This window comes from Haemorhous mexicanus, chromosome 6 (assembly GCF_027477595.1).
Source record: "Haemorhous mexicanus isolate bHaeMex1 chromosome 6, bHaeMex1.pri, whole genome shotgun sequence".
Lineage (NCBI taxonomy): Eukaryota > Metazoa > Chordata > Aves > Passeriformes > Fringillidae > Haemorhous > Haemorhous mexicanus.
Genome location: NC_082346.1, coordinates 56,055,112 through 56,081,087, shown reverse-complemented (window position 1 = coordinate 56,081,087; position 25,976 = coordinate 56,055,112). Strand labels below are relative to the sequence as shown.

The window sequence follows — 25,976 nt, the reverse complement described above, 5'->3', positions numbered from 1 at the left end:
CATCCCTGGTGGCTCCCACTAGGCTTGCTGGGAGGTGAGGGAAAACTTGGCTCCAAACCCAGATGTGATCTCCCTGCCAAAGGAAAACTCAGGTGCAGCCTGGGCCTGCAGGGTGGGTGGAAAAGGATGTGTGCTTCATAAAAGTTTTTACTAATCAACTCCCTTAAACTGGTAGGATTGTCATCAAGATAACTGGCAGTGCAGGGATATTTTAATCATTTAGAAAATGCCAAAAATCCCCCGGCTTTCCCCCAGTGGTTGTGGTTAGATTATGTATGAGGTTTTTGACATTATTTACCCAGAAGAGGGAAGGATTACATAAGAGGGCTGGAAGCCTATAAAAGTGTCCTCACTTGGCACAGACAGGAACCAGGTTAGACTTTTTCAAAGGCAGCTGAAGCCTGTAGCTGTGCAGAAAAAAAAACAAGTCAGAAGAAGAGAGAACTTCTCTCTGGGAGACAGACACTAAGATAACTTTGCTTAGAACTGTTTCTCATGTTTTCTTCTGATAGTATTCCCAGTTGGACAGAGAGCACCTGAATCTGCTTGGATCATGCAGAAGAGAAAGCATTCCTGGGCAGCCTTTGTGGGAGGAGGCAACAAGAAAGGGGAGGAATTGACTGGGGAAAATGCAAGAATACTGCCCAAGGCCACACATGAGGAGAGAAAGAAGCAGGAGGCAAAAAGGAAAGGGAAATTGAAAACCTTGGCAGGCAAATTGCTGAAGACTGTGGTTGGTGGGAAGGAAACGGTGGAGAAGGCTGGTGCTGAGGATGTGGCAGGGAATTTGCTGAAGAGGCCAAGCAGTAGGAAAGGAGAGGAGAGAGGGACGCCCGCAGGTAACCTTGAAGTTATCTCTAGGTCCAGGCCTGGACCTTCTTTGCCCCTCCCATCCCACAGGCTCTTGTTTTTCATCATTTTCTGGGTTAGGTGCTTTCCACTCTCCTCCTCCTCATCCTTCACCTGAATTCTTGTCCCTTCTGAACTCTACACTTGCTACTCTGGGCAGTTCTGTATTTCACTTTTTATTTGCTTCACAAATGTTTCTCTTTACTGTTCTTATTTTTATCTCTGCAAAGCTCCTGATGTGTCTTGTGAGAAAGATGATGTAGGTGTGACTGGCACCCCAGCCATGTGACTGTGCTGTTCCTCCACAGATGGGAGGGGGATGTGGGTTGCACACAGGCTGGTTGTGCCAATTAAACATTTCCCATGTGTTGTATGTACCAAGGCAGGATGGGTGCAGCTTGGAGGCCCCTCCTGAATAACTTGCCAATTGCTTTGCTGAACATCCTTGCATCAACCCTTCTCCATTTCATGTCATGTTCCTCCCTCCAGTCCTGTTTGATTTAATTCTTACTTCACATATGAGATGTTTTCATAGAGGAAAGCTAGGAAGGATATAGGCAAAACATAGCGGAAGCTCATACTCCTTTCATTCTTCACTCTACATCCAAAGTTGTATCCTGAATTATTTAAGTCCCGCTGCTTCTGGTTTTGCTTAACTTTCCCTGCATTCTCATCAAGTTCAATTTGTCCTCTGGGCTCTGCTCCAGATACCTTTGGCAAACCTTAACCCTTCATTGCTCAACCTTGTAATCTATAAAACACATGAAAAAGCACTGCAGCTCTGTGCATCTGTTGTGAGAGGACATTTAACTCTTGTTGGTTGACTGGATGTGCTAGGTAAGACACATTGGAAACAAGCAGCACTGAAAATCTTCCTTCCAAGGGAGCTTGCAGCACTTTGGTCCTGCCAGGGTTTCTGTAGAGGAGGCAGAGAATTCCTTCCAGGCTTGGCTTTCAGCTGTTGGCTTGTTCAGAAGATGTCTTTTCTTTTATCTTTTGGACAGATGGTACATTTCTTATGGAAAGATTGTATTTAATGAACCTTCATTTCTCACATGAGGAGGTCTCTGGAATGATGGCAGAAAGCTGCAGATTAATCTTCAGGCTTGGTTAACCTGGAGGCAAAAGGATGAAAGAAATTTAGAAACAAAAAAGTGGTTGCCCTGAGGAAACTGAGAGGTGATAGTGCTAGACCTTAAGTGGGCTGATCTTGAGTAGATCCTGAGGAATTCTGGAATAGATATAAACTAGATACTTCATAACTTGGATATCAAAGTGATTGTCCCATAGACCTGTAGCAAGTTGTGTTCTTATTCCGTTGCAGAGGAAACCATCTGCAGATTCATTGAGCAAGGAAAATTTTTGGAAGCTTGTGATCAAATTCATAATCTGGAGCATTCTGGCAATGATGGTATGGGAAATTCTGAATCACTTTATGAGCTGCTGGCTGAACGAATGTGGACTGTAGTGGGAGAAGCACTCAGTGGAAGTGATAGGATGCTCCTGGAGCCATTGCAGTCAGTGGGGGAATCACTGAAGTGGGAGAAGCAGAAGGAAGCAGAGAGGCTTGGCAACAGCCTAGAGAAAGATTCTGTTTCCACCTGGAGCCCAAACTTCTGGAGAAAAGATCTGGAAGAAAAGCTAATGCAGTACATGACAGCCCAGATTCCCCCATTTGCTTCCTCTACTGACACAGATGAGACTGCACTAAGACAGCACCTGAGTCACCTGGAAAGGACATTTCTCCCCAGCCTGGAGCACAGAAGTGATGTCTTCAGGGAAGCAGGACTGCTCGTCACCTATGCCCGCTGCTGTCATGCCTCTCTGTGTTCTCACCTTGCCACACTTACTGACAGTAACTGTTTCAGCTTCAGCCAGAGCCTTTTAATTTATGGATGGAGCATTAAAATGTACAAAAGGTATGTCTGAAGGACTTTTTTTCCTACATTTTTTATAGCTCTATTTTTTTTTTTTTTTGTTTCTGAGGACAGTCCCCGCTTCCTGATAACGCAGGGATGATCAGGACTCTTGCTGAGTTTAGCTTTGCCCACTGTCTCTTTTATCTTCTGTGTTCTCAGAACCAGAGCCTTTTTTCATTGCAGTACTGCCTCTTTCTAAATCCTTAATACCAGATTCAGGGGTTTACCAGAGGTGGGCAGGTATTTTTCTGCTGGACTGCTGTTGGACATGCATGGTTTTCTGCTTTATTGAACAATTTCTTTCCTTGCATCAAGCCTTTTTTAACAAGGTACTCTAATACTCTAATTAGCCCAGAGTAATTTTCCCTGGCCTTTATGTCAGCATGGTGCTCTGTGGATTTCTCTTGTTCTGCCCTTGGTTCTCCCACTGCTTTATCCAGCTTGTAGTTTTCCCAGTTGTTTCTCTATTTCCTTCATTAGTGTTCAGATCACAGGAAAAACACAGATCATTAAATTTCTGCCCAAGTCTGGGGAAACAGATATTGCTTTCCCTCTGAAGAGTGGCACATCTGGGGCCCTTTGGCCCAATGTGAATTCAAAGCCTATGGGTGTCATCAAAGCCGGAAACTTTCTTGTAATTTCTTTTTTCATGGTGGATTCTCTGTGTCTGTGGTTTAATTGCTACTGGGCAGCTCCAATCTACTTGTGCCTAATAGTTCTCAGCCTTTTTTGGATTATTTGATTGCTTTCATCCAAGCCCACAGCTTCTCTGTTCCTTGTATTAATTACACTTATAAACCCTTGATTAGCTCATTAGCAGTTCATCAGGTGGTCTCTTCCCCCAGCCAGCTCCTGAAGGAGGGAAGCTGTGTGGTGGGTACACACTGGCCGTCATCAGGCATATGGTAGATGTGGTCAGGAGGCACCCCTTTTACTGCTGCTTTTAAAATGGTAAAACTTTGGAGTAAAGAATTTATTAAATATTGAAAGCTTTAATAAAAGTGGAGGTGAAAAATAATGTAATTTAATTATATAAAGAAAAGTAGAATATAGGAAACAATGTATTATATAAATGCAGAATTTCTTCAAGAAAAAAAAAAACCCTAACAAATAAGACAGTGACTCTATTAGTCACATGGTAGTGAAAAAAGTAGAAATGAGAAGAGCAGAGATGCCAGACTTCAGCATTTGATTTTTCCTGTCGAAATACAGTTACAACCTCTATGAAGGCTCATGCATAGATGCAGTTGTCTTGATATATAGCTGCTTCTTATTCCATTCAGAAAGAGTATGTGACACTTGCAAAATTGTGCATTCATGCAAGTGTGCTTGGGAGACTCTCCCTGAGCTTAAGAAGGAATTGAGCAGCAGTGAGGGGAGAGGGGAACAACAAGCAAAAACCTTAACTTGGGCAGCAAATGTAGGAAGAAGGAAAAGAAACAGCACAAAAGAAAAGCTGGCAAAAGGCCATTGTCAAGATCATCTACTGTACTGTGGCTGCCCAAGCTCGGCAAACACTGCTGGGTTCTTGCAGGGCACCCTGTTTGCTTGGTGGGAGGCTGTGGTGCCAGGCAGGCGCTGCTGCGGACCCGCGGGAAGCTGCCCCTCCGGCTGAACTCCTGTTTCTGTACACAGAGGCAGCCAGGCATGTGAGAGACCCGGGCACAGCCTTTCCCTTGGTGCACAGTGCCTCGTGTGGATTCTTTTGAAGACTGAGGAAAAGTTACTTGCAACCGCACAGGTAAGAACTCAGGAGTTTTACCTGCCGGTTTTATTCCCATGGGTTTAAATTAAGGGGTGCCCTTGTTAACCAGCCAGCCCTGCTCAGGCATGTGTGGGTCCCAAGGTCTCCATCTTGACCGAGTTTCATTGCCAAACCCAGGTGTGAAGATTCATGATTGTCTGCTGCCAAAGGAAGGCTGCCTTGTCCTTGTTCCTTAGCAAGGAAATGTTGGGACTTTTGCAAATCTCTCTTCATCCCATTGCTGTATGTTCAGAGAGCTGCAATCTGCTCTTCTCAGAAGCCCATTTATCTGGAAGAAAGAGAGACTATGGGTGAAACCCACTTCCTTATTGAAGGCCGTTTCAAAACGTTATTCCTCTTCTCTCCATCTGTTAATGATCCCATCGTGTGCAAAGCTGGGCTGTTTTACACCCCCTTTGCCTCAGCTGTGCAGGATATTGAGGCTGCTAAGTTTGCCTGTGTGTGGACCCCTCACAGTCCTCTCCAGCCCGTTGGACTGACACTGCTGATGTTAGAGCAAAGATTATTTCCAGAGCTCAGCACAAGAAAATGTGCAGCTGGTGCCCACCCAGCAGCCCTCTCTAGAGAACCCTGCCTTGTGATCCCACAGGTGACCCCAGCCCTGTGGCAGCAGTATCTCTTTCTCTTCTCAGCGAAGTTCCCTCTTTGAAGAATTCTGTTGAGACATGTGGAATACAAATGAAGCAGGGAAGATGTGTTGTGGCAATGGGGAGTTCCAGAGGAAACCACGTTATTTGGAAAACTCAGCATGGCCTCATTTATCCAGCTAAAGCTGAAATGCAACAGCAGGAGTTACCACACTCAGCTCTTTTGCTTTCCATTTCCACCAGCCCCTGGGGAGCAGAGGAGGGGAAATTCCATGGCAAATTGCTGAATCATCCCTGGGAAAGTACTCTGAATTGCAGAGATTTTCCTCAAGAATTATTCCCTGAAGAACAAGAAGGTAGTCACAAACATGCAAGTAGAAGCGCCAGCTGGTGACAATATGCTTAAAGCCTACTGGTTTCAGTGTTTAAGTATCTTTATGGGCTGTTTTTAATCATTACCCTGGGGAAAACCATGTGTTCTCAAGCTCTTTTTTTAGCATTTGTTTCAATGAAGGAAGTGACTTAACTCAGGGTAGTGCCACTGAGGTTATCCTAGAGCAAGTCCCTGAGTCATTGACAAGCCCTCAAAGATGCTGACTAACGGTGATGGGAAATTTAACTTTTTTTTTAGCTCCCTCTAACGTAATAGCTGAAGAATGCTTTGCTTAACTGTGGGCTTTCTGTTTTCCTGATAACACCATGTGCTGAGCAGGCTCACCTCAATCTGGTTATGAGCTTCTGTGCCATGCTGCCCTGAGTTTTCATGCCACCTTGGATCCTGAAGCATCCCAGCTCTATGTGGTGCTGAGTTGTACAGAAAGAACAGAGCTGGAAGTGCTGGACAGTGTAGCACAGCATTGCCCCAGCTCACTTCAAACCTGGCAAGCTTGGGAACAGCTCCAGATTCAAGCTAATGAGCTTAAGTGGACATAAGCTGACTCCATATGGAAAAATTATGGATGTGTCTTCAGCTCAGTGGCACAGCTTATAAAACCTGCTTTATCCCTCTATTTCTGCTTCTAGGGTAATTCAGCCCTTCATTATGCTAATATACAGGCAGTTGTTATTGAGCAAATATCCTGCTGTTATCTCTTAGCAATTGTCATGTATTATTGTGCCTAAATCACATGGTGTGTATTTTGCCACTTCAGTGGATGACTAAAATTTCAGAATGAGAAGATCCTGACCAGAATAAGCCATGGTCTGCTTTGCTTATGAATACCTGGCTTATCTTTGGGTGTGGCAGCCTGATATCTGTGCAAACTGAAAGCACTTTAAACAGAAATGAGTGCTGAGAACTGTGAGCATATCTGAAGGTGCTTAACTCCAGATGCCACGTGGGGTTCAAAACCACTTTGAAACTCCAGTGTGAGGAACTCAGCTCTGCATGAAGGCAGCATTCCCTTCAATCTGGACACACCTGGGGCAGGGGAGCTTTGTGCCTTTGAGGTTACAAAGCTGGTGAACTGAAATGCTGTTGCCATCAATTGGGTTGCCAATTTGTCACCTCTGCCCTTGCTGTACTGGGGAATTTGACAAGAGTGCAAGGCAGACTTTCCAGCATGATGCCAGGGCTCATTCTCATGCTCATCTCCAATGGCCTGCAAAGGATCACTGGGATCTGTGTCTTCTCCCCACCACCCCTGTATTTTTTCAAATGGACAGAAGGAGGACTGAGAAGTTTGTGCTCTGCAGTCAGCACAGGTGTACTGACCATCCATGGATTTGAAGCCTTGCAACATTTTGGTCAGATAGGAAGAAATAAGAAGTAAACTGGGCCTGTTTATTACAGCAGAAGTTCTGGTTCTCTCCCCATTGGAGCTTTGGTGCCTGATGTGCTGGTATCACTACAAGAGCTTCATACAAGCAGGCTGTTTCTAATGCAGACACGTAATCTGATCCAAAACAACTAAGTGCTGTCCTCAACAAGTTATTAACTGCCTTGCAGTTCCTCACTAAGCCATGCTTTGTCCCATGGTGGGGGGCAGGCTTGAAGTGTTTGTGCAGCTCAGCAGGGATGTGCTATCTCAGCACATAGTGTTCACACATTTGGTCACAGTCAGGTGACGGCACTTGTGAGGAAAGAAATTTTTCTCAGTTGTTTACAACTGCTTATTTGTCTTTGATTAACGCTTTTCAGTGAATATGGGAGAGCAGTTGTTTTGAATATACTTTTGATGAAATTCTTCAGCTGACAGCCACAAATTTCCTAATTCATCAGGCAGAAAAGAACAAAGACCAAAATGGGAGATGAGCTTTTATATTCCTTTGAGGAAGATTCAGAAATGAAAGAATAAATAAGCAAGCCAGATTTTTGAGTTTAAAGCTTCTATAAAGGTCAGATCATGTTTTAAGCAAAAAGCCCTTTCTCTGCAGTGCTAGTTTTGTTTTTACAGCCATTCAAACTAGCATAAGCCAGCCAAGTCTTGGGAAATTTCCCATCGTGCAGCCTCATGGGGCCCGTCTCACCATGACAGTAGCTCTAAACACTAAGCCTGCTCCTCTTTGCACTCACAAGTCCCTGGCTCAAGCAAGGGAATGATTTTAATTAATGCTGGCTGGTTTCTCTGGATGCTGGTTGGAGAGAGGAAGGGTGGAAAATCTCAGCTACAGTAGCTGGCAGCATGGAAGTGTATCTAAGCATTGTTTTGTTGTGTGGGCGCCTTCATTGGAGCTAAGCTAACTAGGGAAGACTGTAGATAACCCAAGCTGACACTGGGATGAAAGAAAGCTGCAAATAATTTAAGCTCAAACAAACAATGTAGAACAAAACAGAAAAATGTTATTAGGTCAGCTGGAAAATAGCCAGGCTTTGGGTTAAATGAGACAGCCAAAAAAATGGAGGCAGAAATTCATCGACTCCAAATGTCTAACGAGAGGCTGGGAAACCTAAGTCATTGTGAATGCCATTGTATCTTAACTGTACTTTTTAATTTCCTTTTATCATTTAGAAGGAAGTGGGGAAAGCACTGAAAGAAGCCTTTGATATTGGGAAACCACCTTGGGCAGATGCTGCAGTCATTGAGGTAAACTGGGGGGAACTTAAAAGCTCTCAATCTTTGGGGCAGTCGTGTTTTTTGCACACAAGCACGTGGGTATTTCGCAAGACCCCGTTTTGCATGTCTCTAAGCTCAGTGTGTTAAAAGCCTGCAAGCTGGCTGCCATACTTAAGCTGTGTCTGTTTGCTCCCAAACCTGTTTTTGCTCTGGGCATACATAAAGAAAAAATACCCCCTTAATAAGGGGGTAAACTAAGGATAAGCCTGAGCTGATTCAAGCTAAAGCTGCATTTTCATACATGCTCCTGGATCTTTATGTAACCTTTGGAAAGTGGTGGTGTGTGCTACCCAGCCTGTTCTGTGTGAGCTCTGCAGAGCACTTTTATAAAAGCAGGGAGAGCTGCTGAGCCGTGGCAGGGCCCCTTGGCCGGCAGAGCAAACTGCAGGCAGGCTGCTTCTGCTCATCCCTGCTGGGACTGCTGCCCCGGAGGTGCGGGGGGTTCTGCAGAGCACAGCACAGTGCTCCAAGGGCACTGCAGGAGCACACCCTGCTGACTCGTGAGCAGCATGTACTGTGGGCAGAGGGGGTGTGGATCACGACCTGCAGAAGGATTAAAATAAATCCTGGAGTTTACATGTGGGTTTAAATGATGCTGGAAATCAGGGGCATGGCCGTGGGCTCTCATGACTGTATCTCTCTTCTCTGCTTCCACCACCCTGGTGACTGTCCTGTTTCAGGCCATGAGAGAGGCAAAGTAGCCCTATGGTCCTTTGGGATGGCAGACAACCTCAGGCATTGTAAGCATTGCAGATCATCAGCAGCTGGTTTTCCTTGTGAGGATACAGCTTTAGCTGGCAAGCACAGGCTCTTCTGGCCCATCTCAGACCGGGGCACCAAAAGCAGAGCTCACATCAGGGACTGTTTCCTCCTTGCCTTGCCCTGTACCTGCTGGAGCCATGGAGCAGTGATGTGCCCAGTAATGTACCTGTGTTAAGGTGATGTTTAGCTATCAAGATGTTTTTTTTTTTCCTTCTCCTGGCTCACAGTGGAAAGTTTTCTAACAGGAACTAGGACAAAACATGGTTTGAATCCCATAGTCCTCATATCTGTAACATCTGGCCATGCTTCAGCATGAGTGGATTCACTCTGTTGTGTATGCAACTGACAGTTTTGATTGCTCTGGAGTGGGTGATGGAAAAGCCTGGATTAATAGGAAAGCCGTATAAAATTACCACCTCCTCAATTTTCTCAGGCTGACACTTAAACTTCAGATCGAAAATGATCAAGGTGTCATGGAAACTCATCAGCTGTGGTTTTCTGACACTTTGGGGTGGCTTATTTTATCCAGCCCCTTTGGGTAAGCTTTTGCATCTTTGATGAGCAGTGGAAAAACCCATTCATGATGTGAGTCACGCTTTGTCTCTGGCTGATGAGCACTGTGAGGGCACAGCATATGGGTCCATCTGTCTCCTTTTATCCATCTGGCTCTCCTCTCCTTGCAAGCTTTTGTTTCCACAGAGCAACTAATGGGCAGCATTAAGTTGCCACCTGCTCAAGCCTGCCCGATATGGGGTGAATTTTGAGCTGTCTGGCACAGCCCACCTCCTGCAGACACCTGGGCCACCCAGCTGGGGTCAGTGGGGCAGGACATGTGCTGTAGGGTTTAACACTCAGAGCTGTGCCAGGTGTGAGTGGTGGTGGCTGGGAAAGTGACACCTCCCCTCTTCAGGCATCCCATGTAGAGAGCCTGGCAGAGGTGCAGGGCACACAGATAGGTCTGCATAACCTTCTTTTTAGTGGCTGCACCCAAATTTATCTGCCAGGGTGAGTCAGGTAGAAGCACAGATACTCCTGCAGATGGCAGGTCTGTGTATGAGCTGAGCTGCCAGGCTGGATGTGGCCAGCAGGGAACATCTGCAGGGACAGGCTTTTACACAAGCCTGCTGACCACAACAAAAGCAGTGGTAGCAAAGGTGTAGGGTTAGGCATTACAATAAGGCTGACAAAAAATACATTTATTTTCATGAGGACTCTCAAAACTGAAGCAGAAGTTGGTGCCTAGGGCAGAGGGATTTGCTGCAGGGTGACCAGTGGGATGTTTTCCTGTTCACTGCATAGGGAACAAATTACTTTGGCCAGTTCTCCTCTCACACATTGAAATCCACAGATACTAACAGAGAAGACAGAGGCTGCCAGGCAAGTCAGTGAGAGCCTGAGTGAGAAGGTGGAAGCTGAATGCCTGGAGGAGTGCCTGAGGTTCCTGGAGAGGTAGGAAGGATGCTGTTTTCCTCCTTGGTAACATTCTTCATGCTCAAAAGAAAGAAATCCCAAGGAAGCAGCTGGTGATGCTGTGTTCACCTGGATCTTGATGGCTGTTTCCCATTAAGCTGTTACTGGAGACATAGCACTTCACTGCTGTTTGAGTGCTCAGTATTTGTAGTTGGACTAAAGCCGAGGGAACAAAGTGCCCTGGAGTAGCTGGGCCAGGATAAAGACTTTGGGGGAGATCTGGAGAGGCTCAGACCTTAAAAACACTTGGGAAGAGGGGCAGCATAGAGTCCAGGTCCCAGGCCTGGCCCTTCCTACCCTGGCTGTGCATCCCAGGTGCAGTGCTTTCTTCTGGTTCTGTGTCAGGGTGGGGAGCTCTGCTCTGTCCTAGTTCTCATAGCAGAATGAATGCCTTCTCACCTAGCCTCTCTCTTAAGGGAACCACTTCCTCTGGCTCTCTTAATCTGCTTTTTGTTCTTGGGTATTTCTCTCCCCATGTATCCCCCTCAGCAGAAAATGCCAGGACTGCTGGTTTAGGTAGTTATTTCAGATGGAGATTTGATTTAAGATCCTTGGCCCTCCATATGATGAAAGAAATTCCTATAAAATGGAGTTATGCAGAAGCCCTTTGTGAGACTGAGACTGACAAAGCAGTTCAGAGACCTTGTGGGTTATTCATACACACTGCAACTTTGTTCTGCAGCTTTGTTAGCAAAGCCTGAGTTGCTTCCCAGAAGGAAGTGTTACAAATCAACCTCCTGCCTCTTGGTCCCTGGCAAAGGTACCCAGGCAGCTCCAGGGCTCTCCCTGCTGTTCCTGTGTTTTTATTCTCCATCAGCTGGGCAGGACAGAGACTTTGTCATGCTGTAGATCCCACCTGGGGGATTGGAACTGTGAGATAAAAAGACAAATAATCACACAGTATTTCTTCAGTATGCTATTGATGTTCGATGTTATGGAGCATGCCAGATTAAAGGTGCTTCTTCCTGTTTTAATTTAGCTATGAAGATGAAGTAAGAAGTTTTATCCAGCTTGATGACTGCCCACAGATCTACAGCACCTTACAAATCCTGGAGAGTTGCTGCCTTCTCAGGTTAGAAAGCAGAGCCTCATGACATGGGGAGTAAAATGAGTTTTCTGCTGGTCTGATCTCCTTCTGATTCTAGTATGAGCCCAACCTTGCCTCCAGCTGGGTATGGTCATCCAACCCTGTGCACACCAGCCTTTAAATGTGGAGGAAGCCAGCTGCTGTCAGCAAGACTCCTTCAGAACTGCCCTGGCTGTCCCAGCAAGAGAGGGAGGCTGAGATGGGGGCTGTGACTGTGGCCAGGGCCACAGGGCTGTACTGCCACTTTTTGCCTGCTCTCAGGCCCTGCGGGTGCAGGGGTTGCAGCCATCTCCCCCTTCCTGCACTGAGCGGGAGGCAGGCAGCAGTGCTGTGTCATGTGTGGGGACACTATCCTGGCTAACCCCACTGTGGGTTGTGATATCCTTCTTCTCCCTGGCCTGATCATGCTCCAGCAGGAAAGCCTCATAAAGGTTGTGCTGAGATGTGTGTGCTACTGCACTTGGTAGGTGCAATCTTAAGTGCCTGAATGAAACCCCAAGGAATATGCCAGGCTTTCCCTGGGGTTGCTAGGAAGGAGGGAAGCAGTAAAGCACAGAAGAGTGGAGGAGGATGTTTGCACTTACAAGCTAATTTCAGAAGCACTTGCAGCATCGGAGAAAACAAGGTTGCATCTCTTCTTCCTGTGTAAAGTTATCCAAGAATCTCTGGAGTCAGCAAAATGCCAAAATCCAACATATGCACAGTGATTACTTGACATCAGAGCCTTGGGTTGAGCCTAGGTAGCTGCTTTGTTTGTTGTATTTGCATGTTGCTGATGCTGGATCCTAGACTGAATAGTTATGAGTTTCCTTTATGTAATCCTTCACAGCTTTACTTAGAATGAAGTAGTACACTGAGCCTTTCCACAATGTAGAATGTCTGGTTTCAAGCTGGTGATAATTTTAACCAGGATTTGCTGACTGAAAGACTGTTCTGAAGGAAGAATTGTTTGTCCTGTATTTGTAGATTGTCAAAGGCACATGGGATGCTCACAAAGGCTCTGTTTATCAAGGCTGCTTCATGCTTGTTCATTTTTGAAAATACTAGAATTTTTATTGATCTGATCTCACTAGTGACGGGTACAAGTGGCATTTGCATGCACTGAGATGTCGTGCCCTTGTGGCAGTGTCTTAAAGAGCACAGAAATGCAGCTCACTGAGCTAGCTTTGGACCTGAGCATGTGTCCATTCAATGACCCAGGCAGCTGTGTTGGTAGAAAGAGTTTTGATCTGAGAGAATAGCATGATTTGATCTGATCAATACTTTCCATATTTATTTTTTTAAACAGAACTGTCTGGCATAAGCTAACATACATTTGCAGCGTCAGCACTCAGCAGAATGTTAAGGTAAATGGATTTCTACACAGGATGGAAGATGACATTATGGAGCATTTTCTGCAGACCATCACTACTAAAGTCAAGGTATGGAAGACCCATTTTAATTCTGACTCTTTGCAGACCATATGGCTGGCATGCACTTCCCTCTCACATCCTGATTTGGAAAAGGTGAAGCCATAGTTTGACCATCAAGCCTGGTATTCTCCTCTGCCTCATCAGAATCTGTATGTGGACAGCTTCACATTTTCCAGTTTTGGGATCCCAGTTTCACTGTTTGTAGTGTTTGCTGTTGTGCTGCCCAGACCCCAGAAAGTTGAATTTCACCTGGTACCTATTAATTCCCAGTAGATGGGCATCTTCCTAGGATAGTGATAACTCACAGAGCCCAGAGCTGTGCTGGGTAGTCAGGATGTAGAGAAGGCTGACCAGAAATGCGTCCCTCCCTTGAGATAAAGTCCCCTCCTTTCACACTTTTTAGTATCAGTCTGTTAGCCCAGGCACTGTTCACCCTTGTGTCTGGAAAACACAGAATTCCAGGCTCCTGACAGTTTGTGATCCTGTGCATTTCCCTGGGAAGCTCCTCAGAGCATCTTCAGCCTCATTGCACAGGCTCCCTCGGGCATGCTGGAGGCTGCAAAAGGAAAATGATAAGAGAAACTCTGGCTACACTGTGCACTTTTGGTCTCCAGAGCTCATTGACAGCCTGTCCCATGGGCCCACACATCTATTTGGGAACTGGGGGTGGCTCTGACAGAGCACCAGCAACCCTGGAGGGGGGACATGAAGCCCAGGGCCCAGGTTTTCAGTCTTCAGGTTTGGGCTTAAGAACTTAGCACATCCTTCCTGAGCTGGAATTGTTTCTTTCTTTCATGTTTTGATTTTCTTTGAAATAAAAACACAGGATGCTGCAGTTGGTGGTGAAGTCTGTTTCCAAGAACAGAAAGAGCAAAGACACAATAAGCTGTGTCTGTTTGTTTGCTGTCTCTACATGTGCACTCTTTGACTCTGTCTGTTTCTTTTCCTCAGGGAACACTGAAGGACCACTTCAAAAAGTGTGACAGTGGTTTTGACCACATCCTTGAATCCTTAAAGCAAAATCTTTTGACCTTTGGGAAGAAAAAAACAGATATATATGAGGTAAGAAATAAGTAAGAAAGTGAGAACAATATGTTACCTAGGAAATCATTCTACAAGAAAGAAGGAGAGGGATTTTTTCCAAGGGCATGTAGTAAAAGGACAAGGGGGAATGGATTAAAACTAAAAGAGAATAGGTTTAGATTAGATTTTAGGGGGAAGTTCTTTGCTGTGGGAGTGTTGAGGTGCTGGCAGAAGTTGCCCAGAGAAGCTGAGGATGCCCCATCTCCGGAAGTGTTGAAGGCCATGTTGGATGGGGTACTGAGCAACCTGTTCTGGTGGAAGGTGTCCCTGCCCATGGCAGGGGGTTTGAACTAGATGATCTTTAAAGTATCTTCCAACCCAAACCATTCTGTTCTGTGAAATCACTAAAACTAGTAATTGAACATTTGGATGGCACTGTACTAGAAAATTAATCTAAACTGCAGTTTTCTCTGTTGTCAAATGGGCTTTTAAGTATCTGGTGGTCTCAGTCCAATACCTCTATTCACCAGGGTTGGGTAGTGACAGCTGGGACCTTCCTGTAATTTCAGCAGAGAAACCAACAGACGAAGAAATGTGGAAACTGATTGTACCTCCCAAATACAGAGGGGATAGCTGGGCTCCCTCCTCTCCTACAATTGCCCCAATACCATTATATTGGAAATCTTCTCAGCTTCTAATGTGTTTCAACCTTATTTGTAAGGATTATTGATCCCTTTGATGTAGACTGGACACAGAGGGGTGAAAAGTCCAAATTCTTAAAGGGCACAGCATCTCATGCAGAGTAATTGGCAAACAACCTCACAAAGTACCCAAGTTTTTTCACCTTTACAGTAGCCTAAACAACTTGTCTAGGATTTTACAACACCCTTGAGTCTATCTCTTCAGCAATGAGCTTGTACCTGGGGAATCCTCTCTTTTGTGCAGGCTGGACTTGCTGCTGCTACATGTGCCATGTGTACTCCTAAGCATGGGACTCCCAGGTCTACAGTCTCTTTGTCAGTGATGATTTTAATTAACATTTTGCAATATGGAAAAAGTAATGGAAGAGAAAAAAGTAGGATCTATTCTGCTGTTGTTCAAAGCCTGTCACTGGACATTATGTCACATTAGTGCTGGGGCAAGCAGCAGCTCAGTGGTAAAACGCTGTGCCAGAGCTCTCTGTCTCTTGCTTTGTCTGTTTTGGACAGAGCTGGGGATTTCCTGTACCTTTGGACTGCAGCCTAACCCTGTTCTGATTTCAACTGCTAACAAAATGTGGTTTCTGGGCAGCAGCCCGCCCCCCCAGCAGAAACACTCACAGTCCCTGTCAGGCACTGCATGGCCTCTGCACTGGGGTTCCTCAGCTGGTAGTGGGAGCTAAGAAGGAGTTGCCCAGGTGACCTCTCTGTGCTCAGCCATAACTGTGTGCCCAAGGGCCCTGTGTCAAGTGTAGATGCTGGAGGGAGGCTGCATCTGGCTGTGTCTGCAGCCCAAGCTCTCCCCAGGTGATGTATTTGTTAGCCAAGCCAAGTGTTGCTGCAGCTCTGGAGTGTGAGTGACCTCTGGCTCAGGTAACTGGTCCCATTGCTTTTGATTTGATGTCTCCACATTTACCATTGAGGTTTGTCATCCACATGCAGCTTGGAGATAGTCCAAGTGTTACCAAGTGTTAGATCAAGCAATTTAAATTAATACTTAAGCAAAGAAAAGGGACAGCCATCTGCATGGGCAGAATATCTGCTCTCTGCCCTGGTACAGGTGTGGCTGAGCCTTGCTTGGTGCAGGGAAGTTAATCTGGGTATCTTTGCTCTGGAACAGGCCCTCGTCAAGGCTGTCAATGCCATCATTATTACAGAATACATGCAGGCCCTCCTGACCACTCCCAGGAAAACATCTGCTGTGCAGAGGAGGAGGATTGTCAACAAGATAGAGGAAGATCATAGGATGATGCAAACCATCTTTAAAGAGTGTTTAGTAAGTCTTTGATATGGTTACAGTTTTGCTCTTTGTCATCAAGAACAATACCAGCAGAGGAAGAGACTCTGAAAACTACAAAAAAGCTTAAGAGTTTTTACCACAGGGGTATCAAGCTTCACTGAAGTGACATTCAGATGTGCTGACAGCCCTTCTGAACTGTCAGAAGCTGTTAGTTCTGATGGTTTTGAAATGTGTGACTGGAAGATGCAAGTTTTGCACTGCTGCCACTGACACAAGAATGAGGCATGCTCCTCTGAGCTGGTGAGACAGCTCCAAAGCTGCCAGCTCCACCATCAGGCCTCTGGTACCTGGCATGGGGTGGCAGTGCTTACCCTGGAGCCTCTGGAGTGATGAAGCAAACAGGCACACTCCACCTGCTCTGTGGATTGCCCTGCAAGGCTGCTCCTCCCTGGACATGGGGTGTGCATTGCCACCCCTCCATCCAGCCTCCTCCCTCCCCACAGGCCCTTCCCAGCCCCTCAGAGCTGGGATGATGACTGCCTGAGCCATTTCCCTGTGCTGTGGCATTTCCTCATGGCAAAAACATGCTGATGCTGTTGTGGCTGCTGACAGCTGTGGGGAGGAACGAGTCTTCCTTCAGGGCTAAACACCTCACACCATTAGGAGGTGAAGGCACATTGCAGAATATTGGGTGTAAAAGCAGAGCCACACCCCTGAAGAAAACTTGTGCAGAAATGCTGGTTCTGATTTGCAGAAACAACTTCAGAAGCTTTAAAAAGTCTCATCGCATAATCTGGTGTAATTGACAGTGCAGCAGACATCATCTGTGGGTGCCACCAGGTTGTCACATGAGTCCCTTGGTTACCCAAGGGCCAGGACTGCACTGGCAGCAGCATCCCCTCCTTCAGCTGGTGCAGTTGGAGAATCACTGCTGTGCAATGTCCCTGGCATGGCTTATTAGCAGATGCAGGCTGAGAGTGCCCAGGCATGGTGCTTCATAAGGGGCTGGGCTGAGCAGCACAGCAGTGGTTGCAAAGTCAGTCTGGTAACAGGACTCAGATGTGATAGCATATAAACCCCCTTGGTTACACTGGTTTTAATAATTTCACAAATGCTGAATCATTCTCACAACTTGCCTATTTAAGTGCTAGGGACTGAAAATCTATTTTCTCACAGATGAGTCCCTTGCAAGCCATATGTCAGCAATTCTTACCTTGTCCAATGAATAAAATGAAATAAAAATGATCATCTGTAGGCGTCTCTAAATCCTCTTAGACCCATTATAATTAATGCATTAGATTCACGGCAGAAAGCTGGGAGCTGCCAGTGCTTTTAGCTGAAGACCCACCTCTCTTGGAGTGATCGATCACAGATAAATTAATGCTTTCAGCAACTGAGACATGGGGAATAGCAGGAGGGTTCTCTAATCTTAACTCTGAAGTTTACCAGAAATGCTGTGCTCACCATCAGCTTTGGATGTAACGTGCATGGAACACTGCAAAGGAAATAGAGGAAATCTAATTATCTATTAAAACCCTACATTAAGCTTGGGTGAAAAAGGGCTCTATCTGGTTAGAATGTTTTCCCCACTGTCCCCAGTGTGTGCACTTTCTTACTTGATGTGAGAGTATTGAAAGCCTTGGAGGTGAAATGCACAAGAAATTTTCAGGGGACAGCCTGCTCCTTAGTCATGAGGCTCACGGTTATGCATGCCAAATATGAACTCTGCTGCAGACTGAATTTATCATGCAGTTGTTGCACAGGCTGCACCTGCTCCCTGCCCTGCTCTGCCCTCTCTCTGGGCTCTTCCTTCCCCTCTGCTCTCAAAACGCATTGGGAAATACCTTGGTTCTCTCCTAAGAGCAGTACGTGTCAAAGGCACTTTAACACTGCTGACAAAACTCTTTTTTTCCCCTTTAGACTGCAGGCTGTTTACCTCTGACCTTGCCTGACTATGTAGCGCTTAACTACATCTGACGCCTTCAAGTTAATTAGCATTTTGTAATAGTGAGCTTGCCAAGTATGAAGCTGTACAGTACCAGTGCCTCAGGAGCTGAGTACAGCTTGTGCACTGAGCAGAGCTAGACATGCTGTGTGCCTGCAGTGCGGGGGGAGAGGGGGAAGGCTGTCTTCAAATATTATTATTATTTTTAATTTATGTTCATTGCAGAGGAGCTGCATGGAGAATATGACCAGCTGTTTCTAATGCCCCCTGCAGACCAGGGGAACCTGGGCTTCTCCTGCCCCAGTTTGGCAGCCTGTTCTCCAGGTTTGCTTTGTCACAGAGTCTCTGTTGATGTGGTGGCATCAATAATTCAGGGAAGCAATTAAGTTGCATTACTGCACTGATGAAAAATGTGAGCAAGACCTGAAGCTCTCTTCCTGGTGGTTCATCTGCATTCTGCTTCTCCAGCTCTGCTAAAAATGCCATGTGTTTTTTGATGAGACTTTTTTCTCCTATGTGCTCCAGATTAGAGGGAGATCATTGTGTGCAACATCTACCAACCATGTCATGTTTTCTCCACTGTCCAGCCCTGTTTCCTACTTTTTTCCATTAGAGGATCTGTGTTCTCTCATCCTCTCCCTAAGGTTGCTTTTCTGTCCCTGGGCTTGCTTTGGGGTGGCAGAAATGCCAGCATGTTTGGCCAACAAGACTTGTTTTCATACAGGTCAAGCACAGGGCTGTGCTTACCTCCAGAAATAAACCACATTCCACGAGGTGAAATGGCCCTGAAAGGAAAGGCAGTTTAGGGAAAAATGAGGTACATTTGCCAGCTTTGCCAAAGGAAGAGCAGGAGGGGATTCTGCACTGCTGAAGATGGTTGCCCAGCCACCCTGGAAGCAGTCTGTGGCTACTCCCCAGGTTCTTTTCTGCTATCCTGGGGGAAAATCAGATTTCTATACATGCACTTCTATACATATTCCTGCAAAGCTACTAACCCACACAGAGAGGTCCCCAGTCTGACACGAGTCTAGCTCTTAATGTGCTGTGCTGTTTCTCCTGCCCTGAACACAACACTGCTTTTCTCCCCAGGGCCCTGCAGCTGGTTCTCTCAAGGATCCCATCAAAGCAATTTTAGAGCTTGTTCAAACTTCTGATCCTGAGGGGATGAAAATAGCACTTCTGCCCATTCTAAAAGAATTTCCTGACCTCAGGTAATGTCTTTGATTGCTTTGACTTCTGTACTTTCTTACATGATCACTTGAAACCAGAAGACTTACAGCATTATTAGTCCTGTAATACTTTTGCAGTGTGTTGGGCCAGGCACAGTGACCCTTTGAATGTACTCACTGGTGCCTGGTTTATATCCTTGTCAGACATGAACTGCTGAAGTTGAGATGTGCTTCTGTAAAGGTGGAGAATGGATGAAATTGCTGTCAACAATGCAGAAATGCTGCAGGAAAAGTACTACCTTAATGCAGAATTTACAGGAGCATATGTATCAAATGTAGGTTTCAAGAACCTCTTTAATTTGGGCATTTCATAACTTTCAAACACTTGGCTTCTGGCTTCAACACTTCACCATACCTTCTATGACTATTTTCAGAAGTTTCTAGGTGTGTTCAGCAAGAATATACACTTGTATTTCTTACAGAAAATTTAACAGAATTGAAACACAGGTTTTATTAGGAAGGAGAGATCTTAGATAACTGCATTTTTTCCAAAGCCTGTGGTTTACTGCATCTATCTTTTGTTCTGATGTGCTGTGCCTGTGTTTTTCCAACTTAACATGATTGCAGTGTAAAGCTCACTGTCACAGGATGCTGTGAAGGCCAAAAGTGTGAATACCTTCAAATGTGGGGCAGACAATCTTGGCAGATAATTACTTCACTGCCTATTCAACATGACAGTCATCATATAAACCTGCAACAAGGGAAGTCTCTAGACTTCTGTAGGAAGGACTGCGGTAGGCAAAGAAAAAAATAGAAAGACAAAGAGATTATGTTATGCTTCATCTGGTTTCTTACTTCTTTTTTACTTTACTACTTTTGAAGGTGCTATTGAGCTAAAAAGCTGCTTATCTGATACAGCATAGCAATGATATATATATGTATATACATAGTATAGGAAGTGGGCATAGAAAGTTCTCAGAAGACCCAGATCTCAGAGGAGGTCATCCTGGTGTGAGTGGATGCACTGTTCTTGACTACAACAGATTTCTCTGTTTCAAACTGTTTGGCTTGGATACATTTGCCTTATAACCAATACAGTATTTCCCTGCTGAGGGGAACAGTGCTCTGTAGAACACAAATCCCGTAACCTTCTAATGAACAAGAATTAGCTGCATTTGAGGGGAGAAAAGATATCAAAAATGCCTCCAAATGGTCAAATGTAGAGTTATCTGAAACCTATTATGATAGATACAGGTCTTTTTCTAGGAATAACCTAAGCTGAACATTTTCAATACATCACAGGGATGCTGTGTGCTCTGGGCTTGGGACCCAGGAGCTCAGCCCTATCCCACACAGCTCTTGGGATGTGACCTCCCCCTTGGATAGCCAGAGGGTGTCAAGAAGCAGCTTCCAATATTTGGTCTGGTCCAGCAAAACTGAGGGATAGAAAACAAAGGTTGAGGTTTTTTTCTTGACTCATTCACTTACTGCCCTCTTGTCCTTTTGGAAAGGAAGGAACATCTGAGTGCAGTGCTGGACATCAAAGATTCGCTCAGCCGAGAAGACAGAGCTGCTCTCTTGAAGGCATTTCATGATAATTGCAGGGAATCAGAAACAGAAGCAAACTTGCTTTTTGCAGATATAGAAGTAAAACCTAGAAAATGTGGACTCTGTGGCTGCCTCTGCTGTTAGCAAAGGTGGGTGTGTGTGAGTGTGCTTGTGTGTAAGGTGTATCTGCCCAGGCACAATTCTTACAGGGAGGTGAAGCTGTAGCCTCACCTGCCCAAAGTTGCTCCATACACTGGCTCTACTTCCCTCTCTCTGCCTGCAAACTTCCACACCTGGAGGATTGTGTTGTAGGCAGTGCAGGGTGCTGAATTCTTAGATGAGTGATTCAGGTTACATCAGGAACAAAGGAGAAGACAGGGCTGGCTCTTCCTCCCCATCTTTCGCTCCTGTCTGTGTCCCTGCAGCAAGGTCTCTCTGCAGCATCCCGTCCCTCCAGCTCTTACCCTCTGCCTGGGCACAGTCTCCCAGGCAGGGGCTGTTGCCTCCTAGCAGGACAAGCCAAGGAGGATCCTCTCAGTGATCCTCCTGCTTCTCTGGTGCAGAGGGGAGGGATGTGTGAGCCCCACCACTGCCCCCTCCATGACAGCTGCATTAGTTCAACCAGGCTTGGCCCCATTTAGCTGACTGTGCTGTGCTGTGAGAACCAGAGCCAAGTTTGCCCACTGTGTGCTGGCAGAAACAGCAGCTGATGGCAGAAGGGAGGAGGGTTAAAAACAGAGGGGTGGCTGTCACTTCAAGGAGTTAAATCCGATGGTGAGAATTGCCAAGACTCATTTGGGATACTTGCAGTCACTTTTCAGTCTCCCAAGGGACTTCTTCATAATCACAAATGAGCTTTTTTTCTTTTTTTTTTTTTTTTTGGGGGGGGGGGGGGTGGGACAGGCTAAGCTGCAGCAGATTTCAAATTTAAGCAGTTCCTAATGGATTTAAAATACTGCCTAGTGGAGAACATGCATCTATTTTCTTCACTTCAAATAATTGACAACTTCTTACTCCAGCTCAGAGGTGGAGAATTTTGTTTTATGTTGGCCAGGTCAGAGCCCTGAGCGATCAGAAATGGTCCTGCTCAGTCAATAACTACAGATTGTCAGCAGTTACATTCTGTTGCATAAGCTGACTAGACTGAGGTTGAGAAGCGCAGTCCCTTTCCTCCTCCCCTCTCAGGTGTCACTATTTATTTATAGTTACCCATGTTAGCAGATCAGGGATGAGGTATGCAGGACTCTGCCCTCCAGGCACAGGCAGACAGCAGGCTGCCCTGGTAACAGGGAGAGAAAGCAATTAGAGAAACAATTAATAAGCACAAAAGCTTCCCGTCCTAATGAAAACTGATTCTGATATAATGAACTGGCTGTCAGCCACCCATGTTTATACCCTGCTTTGAAGAAATTACCCATAGTGTCACCTTTGCTTTAGTAAAGATATCGAAGAACAAGTTTTAAAGCCTTGTAAGTCCCTGAATCTCCTGTTTGCTGAAATTCCCTGGGCAAATAGGCTCCCAAATCCCAGCAGACCCAGCTGAGCATGCAGTGTGGTAGACACACACACATGCCTAGCACAATTTGGTGGCCTCACCTGAGTTCAGAGGTGTCAGTAAAGGTGAAATCAGTTATGGGATGTGGTGTGACCTGTAGGGTCTCTGAGAATCAGCTGCTTCCTCCTAGCCAGAAACACATTTCTCCCTCCTGTATATGGAGGTGGCAGGACTTTGGAAGAACACTGGTTTTGGTTGTTTCATGTTAGCAAGAAATGTCCTTCCAGAAGAGACGTGAGAAGGTTTGGCTGGGGAGGGCAGGTAGCAGTGGGGGTGCTGCCCATGGTTTGTTTAGCCCAGGAGGTGAGGATTTCAGCAGGTAAGTGTGGATACAGCTTCATGCAAGATTGTGCACAGGAGGGATATTTCTGCTGATTGACTCTTGCACATGTTCTGACGAGTGCTATTTAATTATCCAGCTTTCTTCTTGGCTTCCCTCAGGCCTGCTGGGAGAAACATGAGGCCTTGCTCTGCTGTGCCAGCATCTGCAACCACAGCTCCTTGAAAGCTTCACATGCAGCTGGAAGCATGGAGTAGCCTGTCAGCTGTGGAAGACAAAATTTCTGCACTTTTTGCAGGAAAACCGTGAGGCTCAAATCCCAATCTTATATGTAAAGTCCAGGAGGAAGATGAATGGGATATGGTTGAAAGACATTTCTTCAAGATTTCCTAGAGATTGCCATTCAGCTGAGTCCTGGTGGCTATTCCAGGATGTGGCAAGTGTGGAGGAGGGTTTCCTCTCACTGAATTCCTCTCTGTTTCCACCCCTTGTTCCATGAAAACTCCAATGAAACCAGGGACTACTGCACAACATGGTGTCCCAGCATTGCAACCTCCCGAGGGATCCAAGACCTCTGTTAGGGAATATTGCCTGGCTGATGGTGCTGGCAATACCTGCAGATCTGAGTGCCTCAGTTTACCCCCCCAAAAGCCTGACCTGCACCAGGAGGGTGCAGACAGAGCTGTCTCTTCCCTCTCTCATGAAGGCTGTGACCTGCTTTGGGGACAGCCTGCGATGGTGAGGTGTGAGATGGGGAGCTCTTTCTGTATGAGTTTTGCAGCTGGCTCAAGAGCATAGTCTTGCATTAATTTTTATACCTCGGTTACTGGAAGTTTCCTCTTGGAGAGAGAGGAGAAAACCTCATGGGAAGCAGACAGTAAAATGAGCTGTGTGTCCCAGCCTCTGGTCTTTGCTAGTTTTCAGATGTAAATAGGCAGTTCTGAAGGAAAAACACTGATTTTTCTTCCTCGTTATGTATGGACTGGTCACAGGCCCCAAGCGGGATGTGCTTCAAGGCCCTCCTTTGCTGTTGTGTGAACATAGGCCATTACTGCTCCTCTTTGACACCATAACCAAGCAAAAAACTCTACCTCAGGATGTGCCAGTGCTTTTCTGAGCAGCTATTCCCCCTCGGGTCTGCTACCCTAACAAGAAGAAGGAAAATTTGTGCATAACCTGCCAAATTGTATAGCAGGGGACATGTCATGCCCTGGTACCCTGAGAAGAACAGATCCAGCTGGGTGCTGCCACATTCTGCAGTGCTGTGCCATCACCCAGGGACACAGGTGCCCCATCCCAGAGCCCTCAGTGCAGATGGGGTCCTGTGAGCTGGAAAGGAGCCAGGGCACGTTTGAAATTGTCATTAACTTTGTTCCTGGTGCAGTGCTGAGCATGAAGTGAGTGTCAGAGGAGAAGGAAGAAACAGGTTGCTCCATCTCCAGGGAGTCCTCTGCATGCTTTCAGGGCACCAGGAGACCTTGGCTCTGTTACACTTCATCTCTCTTATCACTGTAGGGCAGTGAGAGCATCCCATAGCCTGACTGCCTGGCTGCTCAAAAGCCCAGTGCTGGTGTCCCTAACTTTTCATAGCTGTCCATTGTGGCTTCAGTGAGACCTTCCCTGGGATGTGGGAAGGCTGGGGAATCTGGAGGAGCTGCAGCCTTGCTGGGTGGGCATGGGTTGGGCTGCAGGGCTGGATGAGCACCTGCCTTCTGAAGGTTGCCAGCTCTGCTGGGCACTGTGGGCCAGTCACCCTCCCCTCCTGCTGAATTGCACAAATTTTCAGGGAAGGGATGTCAGACCTGGATGACAGACCCTATTGTGATGGCAGGGTCAGGGTCAGCCTCTGCCAATGGGGATTTCAAGCAACAAACCTTCCAGAGAAAATAAATAAAAGCCTCTCTGACATTTCCATCACTGTTGGGCTAAAAATAATCCTTCAGCATGTGGACAGCTCTGGCCATGCACATGTCAATGTGTGTCTGTGCTGTTTGACATCTGCAGCCAGACAAGGGTGTGTTCGGCTTGGAATCAGCAGCTGGGAGCCCTGAAGGGCATCAGGCTTGCCATTGCTGTGTGCAGATCAATGAGGTTTGGTAACAGCAAGTTTTTGCACCATGTGTGAAAACATCCACTCATGGAGAGACCAAATGAAGACTTGAGTTTGTTCATGAGGTTTAATGAAGTTTTGCAGAGCCAGAGAGCCCAGGGATGTTGGCTGGGGGTGATGGGGAGAGGCAGGCAGGTGTGGAGGAAGATGGTGTGGGAGGGATGTCCTTGGGTACCCACAAGTCACCTGTGGAGAGCAGATGGTGTGTGGGGAGGCTCCCTGGAGGGGAGGCAGTGGCAAGGCAATGCTGGGTCACTCCCTAGGATTGTCTGAGGTGATCAGCGAGGGAAGGAGAGGCTGCAGGGAAGGAGGATGAAGGATTTGCCTTGTTTGATGGAATGGATGAGGGATTTTAACCCACTTGATTGTGTGACCTGAACTTCCCAAGTGATCCAGCCTCCTCCTTTCTAGCTTTCACCCTAACCTGGGGTTAAAGCGCTTGTGTGGGATTTGTGCCGCTCTCTGAAGAGGGCCGGGAAGCAGGGTCACACTCAGGATCCTCCTGTAGGATTATCCTGTGGCCTTGGGATGTGGGCAGGGACAGCCCTGCCATTGCCACCAGCTTGCCAGCGCCACCATGGAGCTGTGCTATGCATTTCCCACTTGGCCTTTCTTCCAGTGACTCCACCTCTGTGAACAGGACAGCATCACTCAGAGGCTCCCTGCACAAAGTCTCTATCCCACTCTCTTTTCACTTAAGGTTTCACTGGGATCCCCTTGGCACAAGGGTTGTGCCACTGCCATGCTCACCCATCACCCAGACACACCAAGCTTGGGATGTGGGCAGAAAGGAGTGACAAGCTGCTCTGGCTCTTTTGGAAGCTGTGTTCCATCACCTCTCCAGCTCTGCTCTGAGCAGAAGGGTTGTGTCATGAGCAATGATTTGTCACCTGAGTGCCCCACACTGCTCAGGGCCAGGGTTTGGCTGGCTGCTTTGAAGTGTTGCTAAAGGGCCTTGCCAGCATTCCCCTCATTTGAGCTGCCATTTCTGAGGGTCACCTTCAGGGCTTGATGCTGAGGGCAGTGGAAAGCAGATGCTCCTTAATTATGCTGCAAGGTCTGAGGAAAGACCTGACATTTGCTGAGGTGCTGTCTGTGCTTCCCTGGTTTATCTAGTGGCTTTGCCAAGGATGTGACAGGGAATGGAGGGCTCGATAGTGAAAAACACAGATAATACTCTGGGACATGCTGAGCTCTGCTGGATATCAAATGTGCATGAGGAGAATCAATCCCTAAAACTGTGAGACCTCAGAGAAGGCAAACCTTCTGATTGCAAAATTAAAAAGTAAATTGTGTTTTATTCCTGTTCCTCCCAAGAGGAGCCTGTCAATGATGGGAAACTCATACATTAATCCCAATATTAATCAAAATAAATTCCACCCACGTTTGAGGCTTTCCTCTCCAGCACCCAGCTGGGAGTGATGCCTGGTCCACAGGTGGTGAAAGGGAGGGTGTGTGTGACAGGCAGCATGGCAAAAGCCACCACAGGCTATTACCCCCA

General features: G+C 46.5%; 1 protein-coding gene across 1 annotated transcript; it reads left to right on the top strand.

Moving 5' to 3' along the window:
* The first annotated feature begins 342 nt into the window (after positions 1–342).
* LOC132329369 (exocyst complex component 3-like protein 2) lies at positions 343–24,282 on the top strand. Its single transcript, XM_059850392.1, has 12 exons — positions 343–839; positions 2,174–2,768; positions 4,404–4,509; positions 8,072–8,146; positions 10,287–10,387; positions 11,388–11,480; positions 12,784–12,916; positions 13,859–13,969; positions 15,749–15,904; positions 18,903–19,024; positions 20,494–20,679; positions 22,527–24,282. The coding sequence occupies exons 1-11, from the start codon at positions 554–556 to the stop codon at positions 20,672–20,674; spliced, it is 1,959 nt and encodes a 652-aa protein (XP_059706375.1). The 5' UTR covers positions 343–553; the 3' UTR covers positions 20,675–20,679; positions 22,527–24,282.
* The last annotated feature ends 1,694 nt before the right edge of the window (positions 24,283–25,976 follow it).